This window comes from Macrobrachium nipponense, chromosome 18 (assembly GCF_015104395.2).
Source record: "Macrobrachium nipponense isolate FS-2020 chromosome 18, ASM1510439v2, whole genome shotgun sequence".
Taxonomy (NCBI): domain Eukaryota; kingdom Metazoa; phylum Arthropoda; class Malacostraca; order Decapoda; family Palaemonidae; genus Macrobrachium; species Macrobrachium nipponense.
In genome coordinates, this window is record NC_087211.1 from 38,864,155 (window position 1) to 38,885,062 (window position 20,908).

Below are 20,908 nucleotides of genomic sequence, written 5' to 3' on the forward strand. Positions count from 1 at the left end.
TGAATGTAGCCCCCAGGGTATTCACAAAGATAGCAGAAGTGGTTGTACAACAATTGAGAGCTCAGGGAATCATGGTAGCGGCATACCTCGACGATTGGTTGATCTGGGCGCCAACAGTCGAGGGATGTCTCGAAGCTACCAAAAAGGTAGTTCACTTTCTGGAACATCTGGGGTTCCAGATAAACAAAACGAAATCCAGACTTACCCCGGAATCTCGTTTTCAGTGGCTAGGAATCCAATGGGATTTGTCTTCCCACAATCTATCAATTCCAGTGGCCAAACGGAAGGAAATAGCAAAATCTGTCAGGCAATTCCTCAAATGCAAACAGACATCAAGAAGAAAACCAGGAGAGAATCCTAGGGTCTCTTCAGTTTGCTTCGGTAACAGATATCCTTCTGAAAGCAAGGCTGAAAGATATAAATCGAATTTGGCGGTCAAGAGCAAACTCCAAATATCGAGACAAGTTGTCAGTAATTCCTCAGATCCTCCGCAACCAACTACGGCCTTGGTCAAAAGTAAAGAACTTAGCCAAGAAGGTTCCCCTTCAATATCCCCTCCCAGTGTTAACATTCACATTTGGTATGCTTCCCTGTCCGGGTGGGGGGGATACTCCCAGTTCAAACAGGTTCAGGGGACTTGGTCAGTTCAATTTCGCCAGCTCCACATAAACGTGTTGGAAGCAATGGCAGTATTTCTTACTCTGAAGAGACTGCTTCCCCCGAAGAAGTCTCATCTAAGGCTAGTTTTGGACAGTGCAGTAGTAGTTCACTGCATCAACAGAGGAGGGCGGAGGGTCCAAATTCCAAGGCCATGTGAACCATGTCATGATAGCCATCTTTGCATTAGCAAACAAACACAAATGGCACCTGTCTGCCACTCACCTGGCAGGAGTAAGAAATGTGATAGCAGACGCCCTGTCCCGGTCAGTTCCTCTGGAATCAAGAGTGGTCTCTGGACGTCGGGTCATTCCAGTGGGTAAGCCGGAGAGTCACAGGTCTCCAGGTGGATCTCTTCGCCTCACAAGCGAACCACAAGCTCCCTTGCTATGTGGCCCCCAACCTGGCACTCTGGCTTATGCCACGGACGCCCTGTCGTTGGATTGGAATCAGTGGAGGAGAATTTATGTTTTTCCTCCAGTGAATCTGCTCTTGAAGGTCCTGGACAAACTAAGGTCCTTCAAAGGGATAGTAGCTCTGATTGCACCGGATTGGCCCAAGAGCAACTGGTATCTCTTCTTTTGGAATTGGGTCTCCGACCTCAACGGATCCCCAATCCCAAACTGTCACAATCAGTACAAATGAGGACTGTGTTCGCTTCCTCAAGAACTCTCCAGACCCTAACTTTATGGATTCATGAAGTTTGCGGCTAATAAAGATGCTGACATTGATCCACAGAACATTACTCTTCCTAGAATCAGATAAGAGAGAGTCAACCATTAGACAATATGACTCAGCTGTTAAAAAAATTAGCATCTTTCCTGAGAGAATCGAACACACCACAACCATGACAGTTAATTTGGCTATATCCTTTTCAGATCCTTGTTTGAAAAAGGTTTAGCAGCTAGCACGATTACCACTCACAAATCGGCTTTGAAGAAAATCTTTCAAGTAGGTTTTCAGATAGATTTGACTGAATCTTATTTCACATCTATCCCTAAAGCCTGTGCTAGACTTAGACCTTCTCAGAGGCCTACTACAGTGTCATGGTTCTTAAATGATGTCCTCAAACTAGCTTCAGATACTGACAAACTCATCTTGTACGTTCATTATGCTCCTGAGGAAGACATTATTCTTACTAAGCTAGCCTCAGGAGCTAGAATTTCAGAACTGTCGGCTCTCATCCAGGGATGCGGGTCATGTGGAGTTCCTCCCATCAGGAGAAGTTCTACTTGCCCCGGTATCGTAGCTTTTTAGCCAAAATGAAGATCCTCTTGCAAGGTGGGCCCCTTGGAAGGTTATCCCACTTCCACAGGATCCTTCTCTCTGCCCAGTATCAACTCTTAGAGCCTTTCTTTCTCGTACTTCTTCTAGATCCTCAGGTGCTCTCTTTATGAGAGAAAAAAGGTGGTACTTTATCAGTTAAAGGTATTAGACAGCAAATCCTTTACTTCATTAAACAAGCCAACCTGAGTCATTCCCAAAAGCACATGATATCAGGGGAGTAGCCACCTCAATTAATTATTTCCAACATATGAACTTTGAGGATCTTAAGAAGTATACTGGATGGAAATCCCGACAGTCTTTAAACGGCATATTTAAAGTCCTTGGAATCTTTAAAGTTTCAGCAGTAGCAGCGGGAAACATAGTTTCCCCTGATACTGTTTAGTAGTTGTAGTATTGATCCAGGTCTCCTTTCTACCTACTTCAACCAACATGCCTCAACCTATCGTCAGGCTACTCAACATCATAGCCTTAGCCGTTGTATCACATAGTGGATTGTCCTTATTTTTGCTAGGGACAAACCACCCTTGCCCTACTGATATGTACTTCAGTGTTCCTACCCTTATTTTTTTGCTAGGGTAGGACACAATATGTTGTATATTCACCAATTGGGTTTGTGATGAGCTTCAGTCACAATGTGTTTTGTATATACTTGAATTAATTGTGTTAATGATGGATTTGAGTGACCTATCCTATTTTATGCTAGGGTAGGACACATGATGATATATTTGTAATCATATTCTACTTAAGTAAATCCCAAGTTTCCTTATTTTACATGCATATCTGTTAATTTTAATTATCTACCATTTAAGTACTTTAAGTTTACTAACATTCTGTTATTTATTATTATAATAAGTTAGTTTAAGTGCTTAATTTGTATGCTGTATTTGATTTACTTATATTATATCCATCATTTTAAACTGTTTTTCATTATTTCCTTTTCCATCTTGTCTGTTTCTCTGGTACTCTTTCATAGGCCGACACGAGCTGAGCCCAGAAAAGGGATTTTGACGAAGGAAAAATCTATTTCTGGGTGATTGGCTCGTGTCGCCCTATGAAACCCATCCCCTTTTTATGGTTTGTTTTCCCCCCCTTGCAGGACAAGATGTATTTATGTTTATTTAAGGATGACCGCTAGGGGCGCTGCTGTCCGTGGCGTCCTCTAGTAGTAGTAGTAGAGGCTGCATCGCCCGTTGGTATCAGCTCTCTCTTGGGGGGATTCTGATAGGGAAGTTCTAATTGGTGTTTGTCTCGTGGTAGTGTTCCACACTCGCCCCTATATCATACCGACACTTCTTTTTAAGAGTGAGCGAGTCAGTTTTACTGACATTTTCTTAATTTTGTTTTTGCTCTGGTAATTTTAGGCTAATTTTACCTAGAAAGAATGATATTAAGGATACTTTCATAGGGCGACACGAGCCAATCACCCAGAAATAGATTTTTCCTTCGTCAAAATCCCTTTTTTATTAATATACTGTGCTAAACTATAAAGGATTCTTATCATAGCATGCGTTTTTTAAAAGCGTCGGAAGCGTCACCGTCGTAACCTCGGAACAAGCGTCGTAACCCAGGGGGTGCGGATTTTTCAATGAATATTTAAGAAAAAGCGTCGTAACCTCGGAACGTCGTAAGCCGGACCCGTCATAACCAGGGGACCGCCTGTATACTACTTAAACTATGTCTTAAACTATGACTTAAGAGTAATATTTACAAGAAACTGGTATTGTTCCGACACGGCATACAAACCTTCGGTCCTTTTACAATAGGAAGGTACTAGCGGCAGCTGGATAGGTCGTAAGCTTTCGAACAATGGGGTTTCGGTAGTTAACTGCTTGTCCGACAGGCGCGCGCGCGCGACTGGTAGGTAAACAAACCACTTTTGCTTTCGGCCTGCTGGCGTGTGGACGTGTATCATCGCTCTCTGCCCGCTTTATCGTCGTTGCTTTCGCATGGTTGTGTTTTTCTTTTTCTATTTATCTAGTGAAACTGAATTGTAAGTACAATCATTTCATATTTATTTCCATTGAATTCAATTGTGAATTAAAGGATCTTGGTTTCACCACGCCCTCCGAGTTACCGAGTGCCGGGACTGAAGGGCGTAAGTGCGGGAATTCATTTTCCCAGAAATGATCCTCGTATTGTGTTAGACTCGGTGCCGAGGGCGGGAGAGCGCTCGCTCCGAGCGTATATTTTGGTTGGAAATGTGTAGATGAAAATCGTAAGTAAGTGCTCTTTTCATTTATATTTTTTTGACCTGTATGCGCTCGGCACGGAAACTTATTCTGTATGGAAGTGGAATCGCAAGTACAGTATTCTTTTTCATTTTCATATATTTATTTTGATTGTAGCAATACTCATTTTGGATCAGTTTCCGAGCTTACCCGGAAATTGATCTTTTCCCCTTTTTATTTGAATGAAGTGAAATCGCAAGTGCAGTTCTTTTCATTTTCATATTTTATTGAGATTGCATTGTTTACTGGGATCAATGTTTCCGCTATTTACCGGGAATTGATCCTTCCCCTTTTTATTTGTATGAAGTGAAATCGCAAGCGCAGTATTCTTTTTCATTTTCATATATATATTGATTGCATCAATTCATTATGGATCAAGGTTTCCATAAACCTTGATCCATAAAGGTAAGGAATGGATCCTTTTAACCCTTGCGCTCGTACCGAGGGCGCAAATGCGCTCGAATCCAGGCCCTTTTATTCATTGTGAAGTGAATCGTAATGCAAGATTCTTTTTCATTTTATTCTTTTTATTATTGATTGCATCAATATTTATTTGGTTCAAGTTCCGCTCAGTCAGGGAATTGATCCTTATGCCCTTGCATTCGGGCCGATGGCACGATTGCTCTCGGGCTCTTATATTATTGTTGGGTACATGGGTGCTGTGCGGGGGGTGGGGAACGAGAACCCCCCCCGCTCAGCTCCCACAGATGGCCCTTCCCCTTGGGGGGGGGGAGGTTATCGGCGTTCTTCTCCTCGCCCGATCCGCGAGCGTGGGGGAGGGCGCTCGGTGCCCGATGTACAATTGTATTCGGGGTCTTCCACTCGTTCGGAGAGGGCTCACCCCCCCGCGCGAGGGGACTTCCCCCCACTAATCGCTACTACTGTTATTTCCGCAGGTGCTACTGCCACGAGGGTGGACCTTGGTGAGGTATGGGCGTCCTTCCATTTGCAGGGCGTGCTAGTGTCCAGGGGCTGCGGTTCTATGTCTGGGCCTACTGCGGTCACCCATGGAGTGGTGACCACGCTCCAGGTGACGACGTCCCTCCTCACCTGGTGTAATCACCTCACGTGGTAACAGTCTTGCCTACAGCCGCTGTGAATTGAAGTGCCGTTCGCCGTACCGAGAGGGGGGCGGTGCCGCCGCGCTCGTGGTTGCCGCGCTGCAGCGACCACACTTCCGCTGCCCTAGAGCTCGCCCCTGGACCTGCCGCCGGTACCAGGATGTTGCTGGCTGCTGCTCCACTTCCTGTGTTCTCGGTGCTGCCTGCCGTACCTGCCGATTCTGGGCTGACTGTCCATGCAGTTGCTGCTGGCCTGTCCACTGCCGTTGCTGCGCTGGCTGTCCCTGCCGTTGCTGCGCTGGCGGTCCTACCGATGCTGTGCTGGCTGTGCCTGCTGTTCCTGAGATGCCCATACCTGCTGATGTCGTCCCTGTTCGTGTGGTACTACCCAGACTTTGGTCTGTCTGTACAGGTGCGTCCGGGCCCTGTAGCTTCGGCTACAGCAGCCCCGGCTCCGCCCTGGATAGCAGATCTTACGTCTGTCCTGAGGAAGCTGACGAAGAAGAGGAGGAAGGTGTCGTCGTCGTCGTCTTCATCTTCTTCATCGTCGTCGGCTGCCGCCTCTTCCCCTTCGACTTCTAAGGCTTCACAGCCGAGGAAGAAGAAGGTTGCCTCCTCCCTCCTAAGAAGTCTCCCTCGGGAGCTTCTCGGGACCCGTCTCACCTAGGTGGGACGGGAGGGTTCCTTCCGCTGGTCCTCCTGCTCCTTCGGGTGAGCCTGGGGCCCGTCTCTTCTTTTCCGCAACGGGAAGAAGACTAGCGGGGACCAGAGGGGTACCGGCTAACACCGGTACTTCCTCGCCTGGTGTCAGTGGTTCTGCCACTGCATCAGGGTCCGTCTCGGCCTCTTCGTTCGCGGGAGGTACCGAGTGTACGGTCGCCTACCAGCGACCGTGCAGCCAGGAACCAGACCTCTGAGTCCGCTCAGCGTCAGGTTCACGGCACGGGGCGGAAGACTGGTGACAGCCGCTCACAGCGACTCTCACCAGACCAGCTATCACTCTCGCGGCGAACAGCTGGCTACCCGGGGACGTGACGGTCCACGACCGGCCACGGGCTGAGGCTGGGAAGAGGTCCTCCCGTTCGCCGGTGCCAGCCACGGCTGGAACCCCAGCGACGTGACATGCCGTGAGGACAAGCACGGTCTCACTGTGACAGTGGAGCCTGCAGGTCGCCTGACCGTCGCTCTCACAGAGAGCGATCGGGTATGGCAACCAGCACCAGCTCTTCGACACTCGAGATCGGGGCCGCTGTGCTCAGTCCAGCCGTTCTCCACAGCGAGACGGTTCGACCAGGCCTGCAGCTCGATCGCCACCACGGGTTGACGATCGCCTGCAGCCCTCCAAGCCTGCTGGTTCTGCCAGCGAGCAACGAGGGGAGCGTCAGGTCTGCCTCTCCCGTACCTTCAACCTCCTCTGGGTTACACCGGAGAGCGAGGTATTGAGGAGTGATCGTGAGGGGTGCGCCCCTCACGATTCCAGGCACCAGGACGCCCTACGTGCCAGGTCCAACGGTTGCTTGGACCGGCCAGGACGTATGCGCAAGTGGATGGGAAGACCGAGAGGGCTGTCGCTGTTCCCCCTTCTTAGAGGAAGGTTCTCGGAATATGCTCTTGTTTGAAGGGCTTAACGGTCCCACTCTGCAAGATGCTGTGACTTCTGATATCCAGAGGAACTTTGCCGAGGTTATGGCGCTGATTCGTCAGCACAACGACCTCGGGGAAGGATCGCCGCTCCCACCAGCAGAGCCACGTCTCGGCTCGAGTCGTTTTGGGGCCCGAGAGGGAACCCAAATCGACGGTGGGTCTGCCGCGATCGGAGCTTGCCGACTGTGTTGAACCAGGGTAGTCTCTCGTCTCCGGACAAGAAGGCTCTCTCAGTTCTGGCCGGTCGAACAAGCTACTTCACCTCCTCTACTGCGACAGAGGCGTTTCTACGTGTCTTTCGGACACCGTATTTGAATACCCCTTCGGTCCTCCTGAGAGGTTTCGACCTCGACGAGGACTGGAATGAGTCGGAGGACGGTATCGGCTCTCTCCTGTCAGGTGTCGATCAGCCCCACCCAGACGACGTTCACAGTGGCGGCAGATCCTTACCTACAGTATGAGTTCGTAACCCTCCTCGGGAAAACGTTTTCTCCTGACGATACGTTTTCCCAGGCTCTGAGAGGCCATCGCCGTAAGGCGATGGCTGCTCCTTTTCTTCTCCAACTGCTAGTTCCGCTGGGAAGGCGAGCCAGTATCCATTCCTCCCCCATTCTCTCCCTTACGGCTACGAGGGAAAGGGGAGGGATCCTACAGAGATTTCTCTGTAAGATCCCACGTTAGGGGCTGCGCTACCGGGGGGGACCTTCGGGTCCTACCTGACGTAAGCCCGGTCGTTGAGGAGGGATCCTGCCCCTTTCTCGATTTCTACGGGAATCGAGAGGACCACCAGCCGATATCGTTTGACGATTCGGTGGGGGTTTCGCAGAGTGCTTAGAATTCTACGGAATTTCTAGCGCACTCAGGGAGTTGTTCTCCCGAGTTTTTTACGATCTCCAAACACTTAGGCGAGACCACGGTCCAAAGTGAGCGAGAATCCCCGATAATTGTTACGATAATCGGGAACCTCGCTTATGCTCGAATTCCTGTAATTCTAGCATTTGGAATTTTGAAGACTGCTGCGTGAAAGAAGAGTATCTCACAGTAGGCGATTAACCTGGAATAGAGAAGAACGGACGGGAACTTCCAGTTTGGCTTGAACTATCGTCTTCGGTATTCTTTTTGTTCACCAATTGAAGCTTTCCTTTGGGAAAGACTTCTCCTTCACTCTCTTGACTAGAGAACGAAGGCGGTCGATCTCCAATCCTTATTCTCATTCCTCGAGGGGAAAAGAATTTAGGATGGAGGTCGTTGTACAGAACCTACAAATATACTACGTATATTCCCTCGCGACATGATTCTTGTAACAGTTGAATTGTCCGGGGGGTAGGCGCATACCGTAGTTAACTCTACGGTTTGTGACCGAGACGAATTGTATCTTAATTGAACTGCAACTCGGGGTTGCCTGCAACCTCCCAGCAGTTATCAGTTTTGATTTTAGATACTTGGTATTGTCATGACAACACCAAATCAGCTTTTGTATTTACCGAAATCCGTTTCGTTTAAATATAATTGCTCGAGCGTATTCTTTATGCTCGATGGTTCTAGCCGAACGCATTCCTTCGTGGAATAATGGATTAACTGGCAACTCAGGATGACGAGTCACCGAGAGCTACTGCGTATTGAACTGCCTGATAGCGGCTCAGTATCAGCTAGGTCTCGGAGATGCACGGTCGGTTACGTCTCTCTCTCCCCTGGTTTGATTGACTACCGAACCGTATCTCTGCCCAACAATCATGGACTTAGGTCTCTGATTAACGGGGATTCTCGCAATAATGAAGGACCATCTACTGCTGTGACGCTCGATTTCATCGCCTTCGACATTGCGAGAATTTTCAACAGAGATATCTCTTGGACTCTTTCATCTTTCTGTTTACCGCACGGTAACAGAAGTCTGTACTAGTCAACCGCTGCATCGCACCGCGATAATGCGAATGATTTTTGCAGACATCTGAGTTTGTCTTCAAAATATCTCGTATTCGTAGGTGTGCAATTATTCATTGCTCGCCCCGAATTAACAGATATGTCAGAAGACATCGCCTACTCTCCGACCTGACAGCTCTCTCCAAATGTTCAGCCCATGAGAAGCAGTTCTTCAGGCAGTATTTCCCTGTCTTCATTACTGAAAAGCGCTCCGCTTTTATTGCAACTACGATCCTCACCGGACAGCAATGAATAGCGGTTTAGCGTTCTCAGTCTTTGTAGCACAGGTTTCCAGAATCTTGAGAATCCTTACTCTCGGTTCAGCTGCGAAGACGTAGGTTGCATTTTCTGTACACCTTCGTCTTCAACGACACATAGTGTTGTTTCTCCTTAGCGAGAATCAACTATACTATGAGATATCTTGCCATCAAGGACCTCGGTTCTCTAGAAGGCAATTGACTTTCGCCTGTTGGGCACATGCCTTAAGAGAGTCATCACCTTGCCTTCTGGCATCGGTGACGAACAAATTATTTGTTTAGTCTCTTGGCAGAACCCTTTTAAGGCGAAGGTCACGTGACTTGCTCGGGTGCTTGGACAACTTGCCTCCTCCACCGAACGCAGTCAGTCGGCAGCTGTCAGAGCGCCCAAGTCTGTTACGAACTTCGCTGTGGACTTAGTTCGGTTGTTCCATAACAATCTTTTCTTCGTCCTAACGGCTTGTCACAGTACCCATACCATCGACACCCACCATTGAGTGTCGGTGTCCTATCCACTACCGAGAAAGAACAACTTCGCTGCAGACGGATAGACCAGTATGGGTACAGGACATCACCGAAGTCGAGAAGAGGGTTAGGTCATACAACCATTCCCTTCTTTTCCTCTGAGGTAATTGCAGACTTTTCCTGCGAAGTCAAGCATCCAGGGATGGGGATTCGTGACGCTCGATTTCGTACCGAATTCGTAGCGAAGACTCTGAACCCTTCGGTTCCTGACGATCGGTTAGAGTCCTTCACAATCCCCTCCCTAATGGACTTCACCGCCTTCGATGCGAAGGAGATGCTGCTTTGTCCTGTGAAAGCGCGACCGCGCTTTCTGAAGAAACTCGACATCCCCCAGGATGAGTTTTGAAGACTCTTCGTCAGCACCAAGATGACCTAGAAGTACACTCCCTCGAGTTACACAAGAAACTTCTCCATGGCGCAGGTACTGAAGGCAGGGGTCTGGGTACAACCAGACCACCGGCACCTCCTTCTACCTTTGGATATTGCCCACAGGTCCTTGGATCGTTTTCCTAGGACCCGTGGTGGCTGCTCAACACGTTGTGTAGCTAACCCAGACCCTAGCAGGCTGAACAGCATCGAGTCCTGGTGTGACTGTAAGAATAGATAAGTGAATGAGAGAGTGACTGGCTTCTCTTCCTATCTTTTTCTCCCCCTCTACCTGTGGGTAGAGGGATACGGTCATCACCTTGCTGGATAAGGACGAGATGCCGGTGAGCTACTCGACAGAGCCCCATCCTATCCCTTTCACTAGGATGGGAGCGAATATCCACCACTTCCTCTACAAGGGGGGGGAAGTGGATGCCAACAAGAGACAAACCATAACTTTATGTTGCCTCTTGCAAATAGGAACTTGTTCTTGTTTGCTGGTACGAAGAGATACGCTTGCCTCTCTCTTAGTACTTGGTCCAGAGGTCTGACCATTGATCCTGCGGTGCACACCCCGATCAATCGGACAGAGGTGCTTGGATCCTCCCTCGCTCTTACGACCAGGGAGGCATTCCAAGGTTGGGCGAACACCAGTCTGTTCACAAAAGACTCAGATTCCTCCCACCAAGAAGTGAGTCTTCCTATTGTAAAAGGACCGAAGGTTTGTATGCCGTGTCGGAACAAATGACAATTTGTCCAAAATTGCATTTTTCCTAACTATACAAACCTGAGGTCTTTTTACACATAGCCCCACCTCATGCCACCCCTCACTCTGCAGTTTTTGCTTGGGCCAAAAGCAAAAGTGATTTGTTTACCTACCAGTCGCGCGCGCGCGCCTGTCGGACAAGCAGTTAACTACCGAACCCCTTGTTCGAAAGCTTACGACCTATCCAGCTGCCGCTAGTACCTTCCTATTGTAAAAGGACCTCAGGTTTGTATAGTTAGGAAAAATGCAATTTTGGACAAATTGTCATATTGCGAATGTACAACATGGTACTCAAGTTAACTGGACGGATATGTACAGATGGAACGTAAAACAATTATGGCTTTACAACCAATATCACAGTAATACATACACATTCCGATGGCGTGATGGCCAAGGCCCAGCCCGGCCCGGAAGAGATAGGTTGGTGGGGAATACAAGCGAGTCAGGCAGGAAGGAGAGAGTATTAGGGAAAGGGTAACAGAAGGGCTAAGAAGGAAGTCTATAAGGCACAGTTGTTCGGGGGAAACTATACTTCCCGCTGCCACTGTTTGGAATTTAAGGGCCTCTATAGTTTTGAGATAGTGGTGTTTAAATACTGCTGGAGATTTCCAACCTGTATACTTCTTCAGGTCCTCAAAGTTCATGTTTTGAAAATAGTTAATCGAGGTAGCCACTGCTCGGATGTCATGGACACGTGGGACTGAATCCGGATTGGCTTGTTTAATAAAGTATAGTATTTGCTGCGTAATACCTTTCAGAGAAATTGTCCCACCTTTCTCTCAAATAAACAGAGGGCCTGAAGTCTTTTGAGAAGTCCTGGCTAGGAAGGATTTCAGGGTATTAACCGGCCTGCATAAGAGGGAGAATTTTCCAAGGAGTCCACCTGTTCTGTGGGTCCTCGTTTTTAGCCAGAAATTGGCGATCGGGTGATAACAGGACTCCACCTGACGGGAGGAATTCAATATGGCCTGGATTCCTGGAGAGAGCCGAGAGTTCAGATATTTTGGTGCATGAGGCAAGGGCCATCAAAAATAATGTCTTCCTAAGAAGGGTTAGATATGGGCATGACTCATTGTTAGAGTCTGAGGCAAGTTTAAGGACATCAATCAAGAACCCGGAGACCGACTGGGGGCAGTCTGCTGGTCTCAAGCGAGCGCATGCTCTTGGAATCGAAGAGAAGTATGCATCTTATAGGTTAATATTAAAACCTACCTGGAAAATTTTCCGTAATGCTGATTTTACCGTAGTACGTAATGGTACTGGCGACTAGACCTTTCTCGAAAAGAGATCTAAAAAATGAGATGGCCAAATTTGTGGTCATATCATGGGCATTTGAATCCTTTAGAAAATTGGCTAATTTCTTAACTGCTGAATCATATTGTTTGACCGTTTAATCCCTCTTGTCTGATTCAATAAATAGGATGTTTAAAGGATCGATGCTTGCATCCTTCTGAGCCGCAAACTTCATGAAGTCCATAAAGAGGCTCCGTCCTTGGACGGATCACCGGAACCTGTCCAAGTTAGTACCTCTGCAATTCCCTCCTCCATCTCTAACTATCCACACGGATGCATCTCTAAGTGGATGGGGAGGGTATTCTCAGTACAAAAAGGTACAAGGAACATGGTCGGAGACATTCCGCCAGTTCCATATCAACATCCTGGAGGCAATGGCACTGTTCTTGACCCTGAAACGTCTGTCTCTGGCCAAGAAGAAACATATAAGGCTGGTCTCGGACAATCTAGTAGTAGTCCATTGCATAAACAGAGGAGGCTCCAGGTCAAGCAAATTGAATCATGTATTACTGGTGATTTTCTTGCTGGCAGAAAAGAATCAATGGCACCTATCAGCAGTTCACCTAGCAGAAGTAAGGAATGTCATCGCGGATTCACTGTCCAGGACAAATCCGCTGGAGTCGGAGTGGTCACTGGACGCGGATTCCTTCCAGTGGATTGGCAATCAAATTCAGGGCCTTCAAGTAGACCTTTTTGCCACAGAAGCCAACCACAAACTACCCTGCTACGTGGCTCCCAACCTAGACCCACTAGCTTTCGCCACAGACGCAATGTCCGTAGAGTGGAACAACTGGCAGAAAATCTACCTATTTCCACCAGTGAATCTTCTGATGAAGGTCTTACACAAACTGAGATCCTTCACAGGCCAAGTAGTTCATTATGCGGGATCTTAGGTCCGCCGGTGCCGGAGAAGGGGGGGGGGGGAGGTTCTCCCCTTCCCTCAGAGGCATATGGCAGAGTCGGAAGGCTACGTTACGTAGCTGGACCTGGTTATTGAACTCCGCCGAAGCCGAGAGTGAGGACGAAATTAGAGCACTGGCAATATATTTCTTAATGCTCCGTTGCCAAGTGTGGGGTGAGTCACACTGGCCTGGTCCTTATAGGACCGGAGGTATATGGGGGCCCCGAAGCTCCGTCCGCTAACTGAATCGTCTCCTAACATCCCTTATATTGTCGGAGGAAAGGGGCTGGTGTGGGGGATCAGTAGGGCATACCTCTGAACCTGAGCGCACTAATTTAAAGGGAGCTCAGCTCCCAGCCTGAATCCACCCAAGTGAGAAGGGTTGGAGAACGAAGCAACAAGCGATGGAGCTGCTATAATGTATGTTCCGGAGCTACGTCCGCTGACTGGTGCGGTACCGCTTGTGAGTCAGCGGCGCCTACTCGGAGATACACGGGGTGGTATATAAAATAATAACAATACCCCACTTCCTCCCCCCCTTTTCCCTTTCTCCTCCCCCCCCCCCCTCTAGTGAGAGGGGTGGGGGAGAGGAACGTGGTGCATGTGGTTGGTCACGATCCCCTGGCCACCCACCCGATCAGAGATGGACTTATACCAAGGCTATATGGCCTACCCTTTGTAGGGAGAAGGCCGACTGGCTCATGGCCAGTCGCGGTTAGGTGGTGGTCGCTCTCGATCAGGGGGCTATGCCGGGTTAGGCCAGACGTACCAGACCGGCATTTACATAACATATACACAATATAAATACTACAAAATACTATATTCATAGCGAGGTCTAATGGAGGAGTTGCAAAGATATTAGGCCAAGAAAGGCGGGGAGGAAGCACCCGATGGATCCATTCAAGTTCCGAGAACACAACAGAACTGGGCAGGGTAGGTCAATTGACCACCCCTGTCAGACTGAAGTGGACGGTAGTCCTCGACCAAACCTACTAAATTGAAATTCTTCGATCTAGACCGGCCGGGCGGGTGGCCTCAACCAAACCTACTAAACTGAATTTCTTCGATTTAGACCGGCAGGGAGGTAGATCCGAGAGCACACCGGTTGAGAAAAAACTATATTTTAACATCCCTCTGCTAGCCTAATAGCACGAGATGGGGAGTTAGGTGTGTTTAAGGGTACTAGGTAAGGGACACCTAGTCTACCTTCCTAGGCTAGCCTAGGCTAGGTTCAACTAGGTGGGGAAGATGAGGCAACTCCTCCAACCTCAGGGAGAGTGAATCAATGTACATAAATCAAGACTTATCTAAGATTGTGCTACTCATACATATCCTCCTACTAGAGGAGGGAGGGGGACCGGGCCCCCTCCTCTCTTCTCACGAATATGATAGGTTCAACAATAATGTTATTGTGCATCGTTATAAATCATGCAGAGACCGGCACAAACCCGCCCTTGAACTGCTGGGGAGGGGGCATTTTATTTACGATGTAAACTAACCCACTCCTTTGTTCCCCCAACGAAAGTCAAGAGCAGGTTATGCCTACTCTAAATATCACTTCGGATAGGGTAATTCCGCAATACATGCTATATGTTACTGATGACTATGCATCACCTAGATAAAGTACATAATGCCTAACATATGTAAATATTTTGTAGATATTTTGTGCTGAAAATTTGCATGCGCTCCGATGACGCTCCCAAAATGGCGGCACAGCCGACGGTGCCCACAATACTATTGTGAGGGGCCGAAGGCGAATTATGGGAACATTTCAATCATAAAAATCATAAACACGTAAATTGGAGTACTCAACTTAGGTGTAGTAGAATTATCTGCAGTTGCCATGGTGAAAAAGTGAAAAAACTCCTGGAGCGAATCGAAGTGATGCATGCACAAAGACTGCCAATACAGGAATGAGCTACACGCATGGGTATTAGTAGTAGTAGCGAGTGAAAGGTGAGGCGGGTGGCGCTTGGAACGGCTCCCACTGCAGAGGGATTTTGGAGAAGGAATCTTCTAAGTGGCAGAGGATCTGTGAATAGTAGCTTCCACTTCGCCCCTTTACTTATCCTGACACCCCTCGGGGTACTCGCGCTGAGGGTAGTAACTTCAGCATACCATGTAAGCTTTTTCTCTGGTATATATATATATATATATATATATATATATATATATATATATATATATATATATATATATATATATATATATATATATATGTATGTATATATTTATATATAATGTATATATATATATATATATATATATATATATATATATATATATATATATATATATATATATATATATATATATATATATATATATATATATATATATATATATATATATATATATTTATATATATATATATATATATAGATATATATATATATATATATATATATATATATATATATATATAGTATATATATATATATATATATATATATATATATATATATATATATATATATATATATATATATATATATATATATATATATATATAGTATATATATATATATATATATATATATATAGTATATATACATATATATATATATATATATATATATATATATATATATATATATATATATATATATATATATATATATATATATATATATATATATATATATATATATATATATATATATAGTATATCATATATATATATATATATATATATATATATATATATATATATATATATATATATATATATATATATATATATATATATATATATGTAATAAAAGGAGCCCATAAAAAATACTAAAATATTAGATGGAATTCTGTTGTAACAGAACATTTTACCAGTCATATATATATATATAGTAGTATATATATATACACAGTGGACCCCCCGTATTCGCGTTCTCAGGATTCGCGGACTCACACATTCGCGGATTCTCTAGGGAACGTTTCCCTGCATTATTCGCGGAAAATTCGCGCATCGCGGTATTTTTCTATGAGAAATATCCACAAATTCCTGGTTTTTGTGATCAATTTCATCATAAAATGCACTTTTTGTGATAAAACTATTAAAAAAAACCAAGTATGAACATTTTTAGTGGTTTTTCTTAAGTTTTAACTAAACGAACTAGGCTGTTTTTTTTTAGCGCTTTAGGGGAGGGGTTCCAAACATTCGCGGATTCTAACTATTCACGGGGGGGTCTGGTACGCAATCCCCCGCAAATATATATATATAATATATATATATATTATATAATATATAATAGATATATATTTAGAATATTATTTAATTATATTTTAATATTTATATATATGTATATATATATATATATATATATATATATATATATTATATATTTATATATTTATATATATATATATATATATATATATATATATGATATATATATATATATTTATATATATATTTCTATTATATATATATATATATATATATATATATATATATATATTAATAATATATATATATACATACATCATACATACATACATACAATACATACATACATACATACCTACATACATACATACTATAGACGGTCCCCGGGTTACGACTGGGGTTCCGTTCTTGAGACGCGTTGTAAGCCAGAACATCGTAAAAAATCCTAAGAAAACCTTACTTTTAATGCTTTGGGTGCATTGAAAACTATGTAAACTGCATTCTTATGGCATTTTTCATCAAAAAAACCTTCAAATATTGATTATTTTGCATTTTTGGTGTCATATTTCATCTCCCAGATGAGCGTTGTAGGCGTCGTAAGCCGACACTGTCGTAACCTGTGATATGGCTCTCTACTGTACTGATAATTTAAGTACAATCATAGGCCCTTATATCCCCTACTGCGGCCTCCATCTTTAACGTTTCCAAATGGTGACTTCTTTTGTTCTCCCATCAAAAATGGGATTCTTGAAATCCCCAGGTAGTGCTGGAAAGAGAATATTTTGACAGAAATGAGTGTTACAGTAAACGACAATGGAAATGGGTGTTGCTGAGGAGAGAGAGAGAGAGAGAGATTGAGAGTGGGCAGAGTTACTAGGTGTGAAAAGGGTTCAGGTCAGTTCAAAGTTAAATGGCCCATGATATGGTCAAGGGCTCGGCCGCTGGAGCAGTGGTGTTAGTGAGTTATCGTGCTCCTGGCGTTTTACACAATTGCAGTTGGAGGTGTAGAGCTTAAGATTTTTCCCAGAATTTCCCCATGAGTTGTTGTGACTGAAATGCAGGTGGCATTTGCAGGTGCTCAGGGAGTCGGTAAAGGGAATTATACGGAATTGGGTAGAGAATTAGACAAAAGACTAAAGGGATGAATATCTCTGGGAATTAGTCTGAAAGACTCATTAATGGCTATGCAGATGTTCCCAAAGGGTATGCCGCCACTTTCATTATTGATAATCCAAGAATACCATTGGGAATTCGTTTGGAGTGGCTTCATATAGGAATATTGTGTTCACAGCATCTAGAGGGAAATTTTAAGCTTCAAAGGTATGTTAAGTGGCACAAAACTACACTGAACTTATTTTGACACTAATCTGATTTATGATGACATTAAGGGTTGAAAAGTGAGGCATCTGAGGTGTCTATGATTCATTTGAGACTGACGAATTGGACTTATTTTTCACTGGCACTACTCTCAGAAGGAAAAAAATAGCTAAGGGAAAACACCTGGATGTTCTATGCTCAAAAACATGCCATATTTTTCCATTCTTACATCACATTCTTTTGGATTTTGTAAAACTGAAATGGGGTCGAAAATGTAAACGTCTTGAAGTGACGCAGCAACAATAATAACACGTAATATGTACATGTAATATAATAATAATAATAATTATAATAATAATACTGTAATAACCTGTCATCCTCTTGCTGGCTTGGATTATAGTTATCATTATACTGTAGAGAGGTAGCTATGTACTATATAAAAGTAAGCTGTATTATAAAAATTTATTTTTATTCATTTATGAATCAGTGTTAAAATGAATAATTGTGTTCTTTTAAAATTTCAGGGATTCCGTGAAACACAAGAAATACCTGAAGTTCCTTTAGATTTGGCAGAGATAGATGCTGCATGGGGAAGACTTTTCTCAGTGAGAGATAGTTTATCTAGTTACAGTAAGTTCTGTCAGTAAGAGCACTTTTCTGAGGTTTCCTATGCGAATCAGATGACAAAATGTGCTGATACTACACAGATTGTGTTGTCTCAGAAACTTGGTATTGCACAGTATTGAGCGCAGTAAACCACAAGTTTAAGTATTACACTGTTATTCACATATTGCTTCAAGATATCACAAAAATAAGATATCTCCAGACTGTTGTGAATTATTGTATACATGAATCTTAGAACTTGTGGTTTTATGCCTAGTCAGCATGTTCAAATTTCTGTTAAATTCTTCAGTCCACAGGCAAACGGCTCTCAATTACAGTTTAGTACTAAAGTAACTTTATGTAAGTGAACATTTTGTAAGTAATGCATGTACTCATTATATTCCTAATAGAATATGTACAACCCATTGTTTTTCTGTTGAAAGTAGACTTGGCCCAAACATATAGCACTTTAGTTTTAACAGTAATTTTTAATGAAGTTTACAGCCAACAATTCCATTATTTGTTGTTTAAAGATCAGTTAATAATTATCCAATATTTATCTTATCAAAGGAAGGTTATAAACATGTTCAGGAATATTTTAATAATATGTATTGATATAAATATACAATCAAATATAAAAGAACATGCAAGCAATTTTTCTAGTGAATAAATCTGCCAACAAAGTGGGGGAAGCTACATGGCTTGTTTTATGAGACGCATAAATTGTAGCTGAAAGAAAAGACTTCTAATTACTATGTTAAGGTCACTGTGTAGGGGCCTTCTTCATACAATTGAAGCAGGATAGTGGGAACAAATTTGAAGATTAGCAAATGAAACTCTGATTTTGCTTAACCTAATTTATTTCCTTAGTACTACAGAACGAAACTTACTCAATCTTATTCGTAGCTCATGAAACCTATCCTCCTATCCATATTTATCTAACTCAGCCTAACGTAAGATTAGTACTTAATATTATTCTAACTCAAATTTACTTTAACTTCCTCTTACCATCTTAAGAACCTAAACCTAATAACTTAGTGTGACTCTCCACAGAATTGTTCCATCTATTTAACTAAGCTACCATGAGCTCTTCCCTTAAAACTCTTTTCATATGTTACTATTTCCTGAAGTGACTACAGGCAGATTAGGTAAATGCACACTTGAACTATACTATTTGTCTTGTCTAATAGGGGTTTCCCAGCATTCAGTCACCTTTCTGTCCACATGTTACATTGAATCATTTCACAATGTTCTCTTCTCTTTGGAGCACATCTAACAATCACTAGAGAATGTTTTTGTACCATTATTTCCTGCTGGAAATTTGAATAGTCAGAACTCTAGACTCTCAGCAATGCTTTCAATTATAAGTTTATAATGTTTCCAAGAGGAATGTTCAAGAAACACTAGTTTACAATACTTGCTGCGAAGCTGGGTAGTCCTTCAGAAGATAAAGTCCTTGTTTCCGTTAGTAATTCCACAGCCAGAATTCTTCACTATCAAGGCCAATATAATTTAATGGTTGTATAGGTGATGGGAGCAACACCGACTCATTCAATCCTATTTACCTTTAAGCAAACTGCAAGTAAAAATAGAAAAAACAAAGATTACTTAAACACTCCCTCACCCACAAACACAAAAACCATAATAAAAAAAGAAAAAAAATTATTCAGTCATACAAACTAATGGAAAATGCAACTGCCACAACTGGATCCCTTATAATATTATCTTAACATTCTTTTTTATTGGTATATATTATGGATCAACCAGACAAACTGGCAAATTAGCCTATGCAAATATAAATTTGTAATCAGATTATAAATAAATCAAAAGTTGTATTAGAATTTGTGCTTAAAGAGGAAGTAAGTTAACATATATTTTTTTAATGCATCCTTTGTAGAAAATATTGTTACAGTTCTTTTATTATTTTTCTGAGTGACATTATGTAGCATATGGAATAAACAGTGTTCTCCAATCTTGCTAAGATGGACTCAGAGTTATAATTAACATGCTTTGTCTTTTTGCAGATCTTACAAATGAGACCTATTCATTTGGGAGAGGAAATGTTGACCATCGTTTTGACAGCAGGCAGTTTAATGAACAGTTCCTGTCCGCTATCTCTAAAACGCACTTCAGGTGAGGAACAGTTCATATCAGCTATCTGTTGAACACACCTCAGGTGAGGAAACACTGTAAGTGAGGGAACCCATTATGTTTTACCTCTTTCGGTTTTAGTTCTAGAAAATTTGTCCTCAACTGCTGTCTGAGACTTAAAGTTATAAATAATGGTAATGTCTTGTTATCCAGTTTTTAAATGTTCTTTACTTTTCATATATTTGATGAAAGTATTTACAACGATCCTTTATGCAAGGACTGTTTGGGTTAGCCATATGAGAGTTTGGAATGTTAACTTGGGCGTGGTAGATCTTTTTGATGATAATAATTCATGCACAGAGTTTTTTTTATAATATAATTTAAGAACTTGGTCTACAGAATCAGCCGGGAAAGAAAATCTGCTACAGAGGTGTTTGTTGTTCTGGAGGATCTCTCTTGTAATGGAACATTTGTTAACCAGCAGTTAGTAGGCAGAGGAAAGAAGAAAATTCTCCAAAGTAATGATGAAATAGCTCTTGCCCACTCAACCAGAAAAGGTAACGTTTAATACTCTTGTACAAAGTAGTGTTCGATGCATATTGTCAAGATTTAATCTTTTGTAAGGATTATCACCCCCCATAAAAATGCTTATAACTGCTTATTTTAATAGTTCAAACACCAAATATACCTTACACTATCGTCCTACATAATCTTAAAACACTAGTATCATTTCAAAGTCATCTTACAACATTACCCATAAAAATATATGGCTTACAACTACAAGTGAAAACTAATCAAGTTCCCTCTATATTCAGGCACAGCCATTTTC

At 43.2% G+C, this 20,908-nt stretch overlaps 1 protein-coding gene across 1 annotated transcript in view; it reads left to right on the plus strand.

The window, feature by feature from the left end:
* Positions 1-20,662, plus strand: part of LOC135196990 (serine/threonine-protein kinase Chk2-like) — a 63,233-nt gene extending 42,571 nt beyond the window's left edge. Inside the window, exons 2-4 of the mRNA XM_064223872.1 lie at positions 17,910-18,015; positions 20,013-20,121; positions 20,479-20,662. Coding sequence (XP_064079942.1) covers positions 17,910-18,015; positions 20,013-20,121; positions 20,479-20,647 — 384 coding nt within the window. The 3' untranslated portion in view covers positions 20,648-20,662. The remainder of the gene's footprint in view (positions 1-17,909; positions 18,016-20,012; positions 20,122-20,478) is intronic.
* The last annotated feature ends 246 nt before the right edge of the window (positions 20,663-20,908 follow it).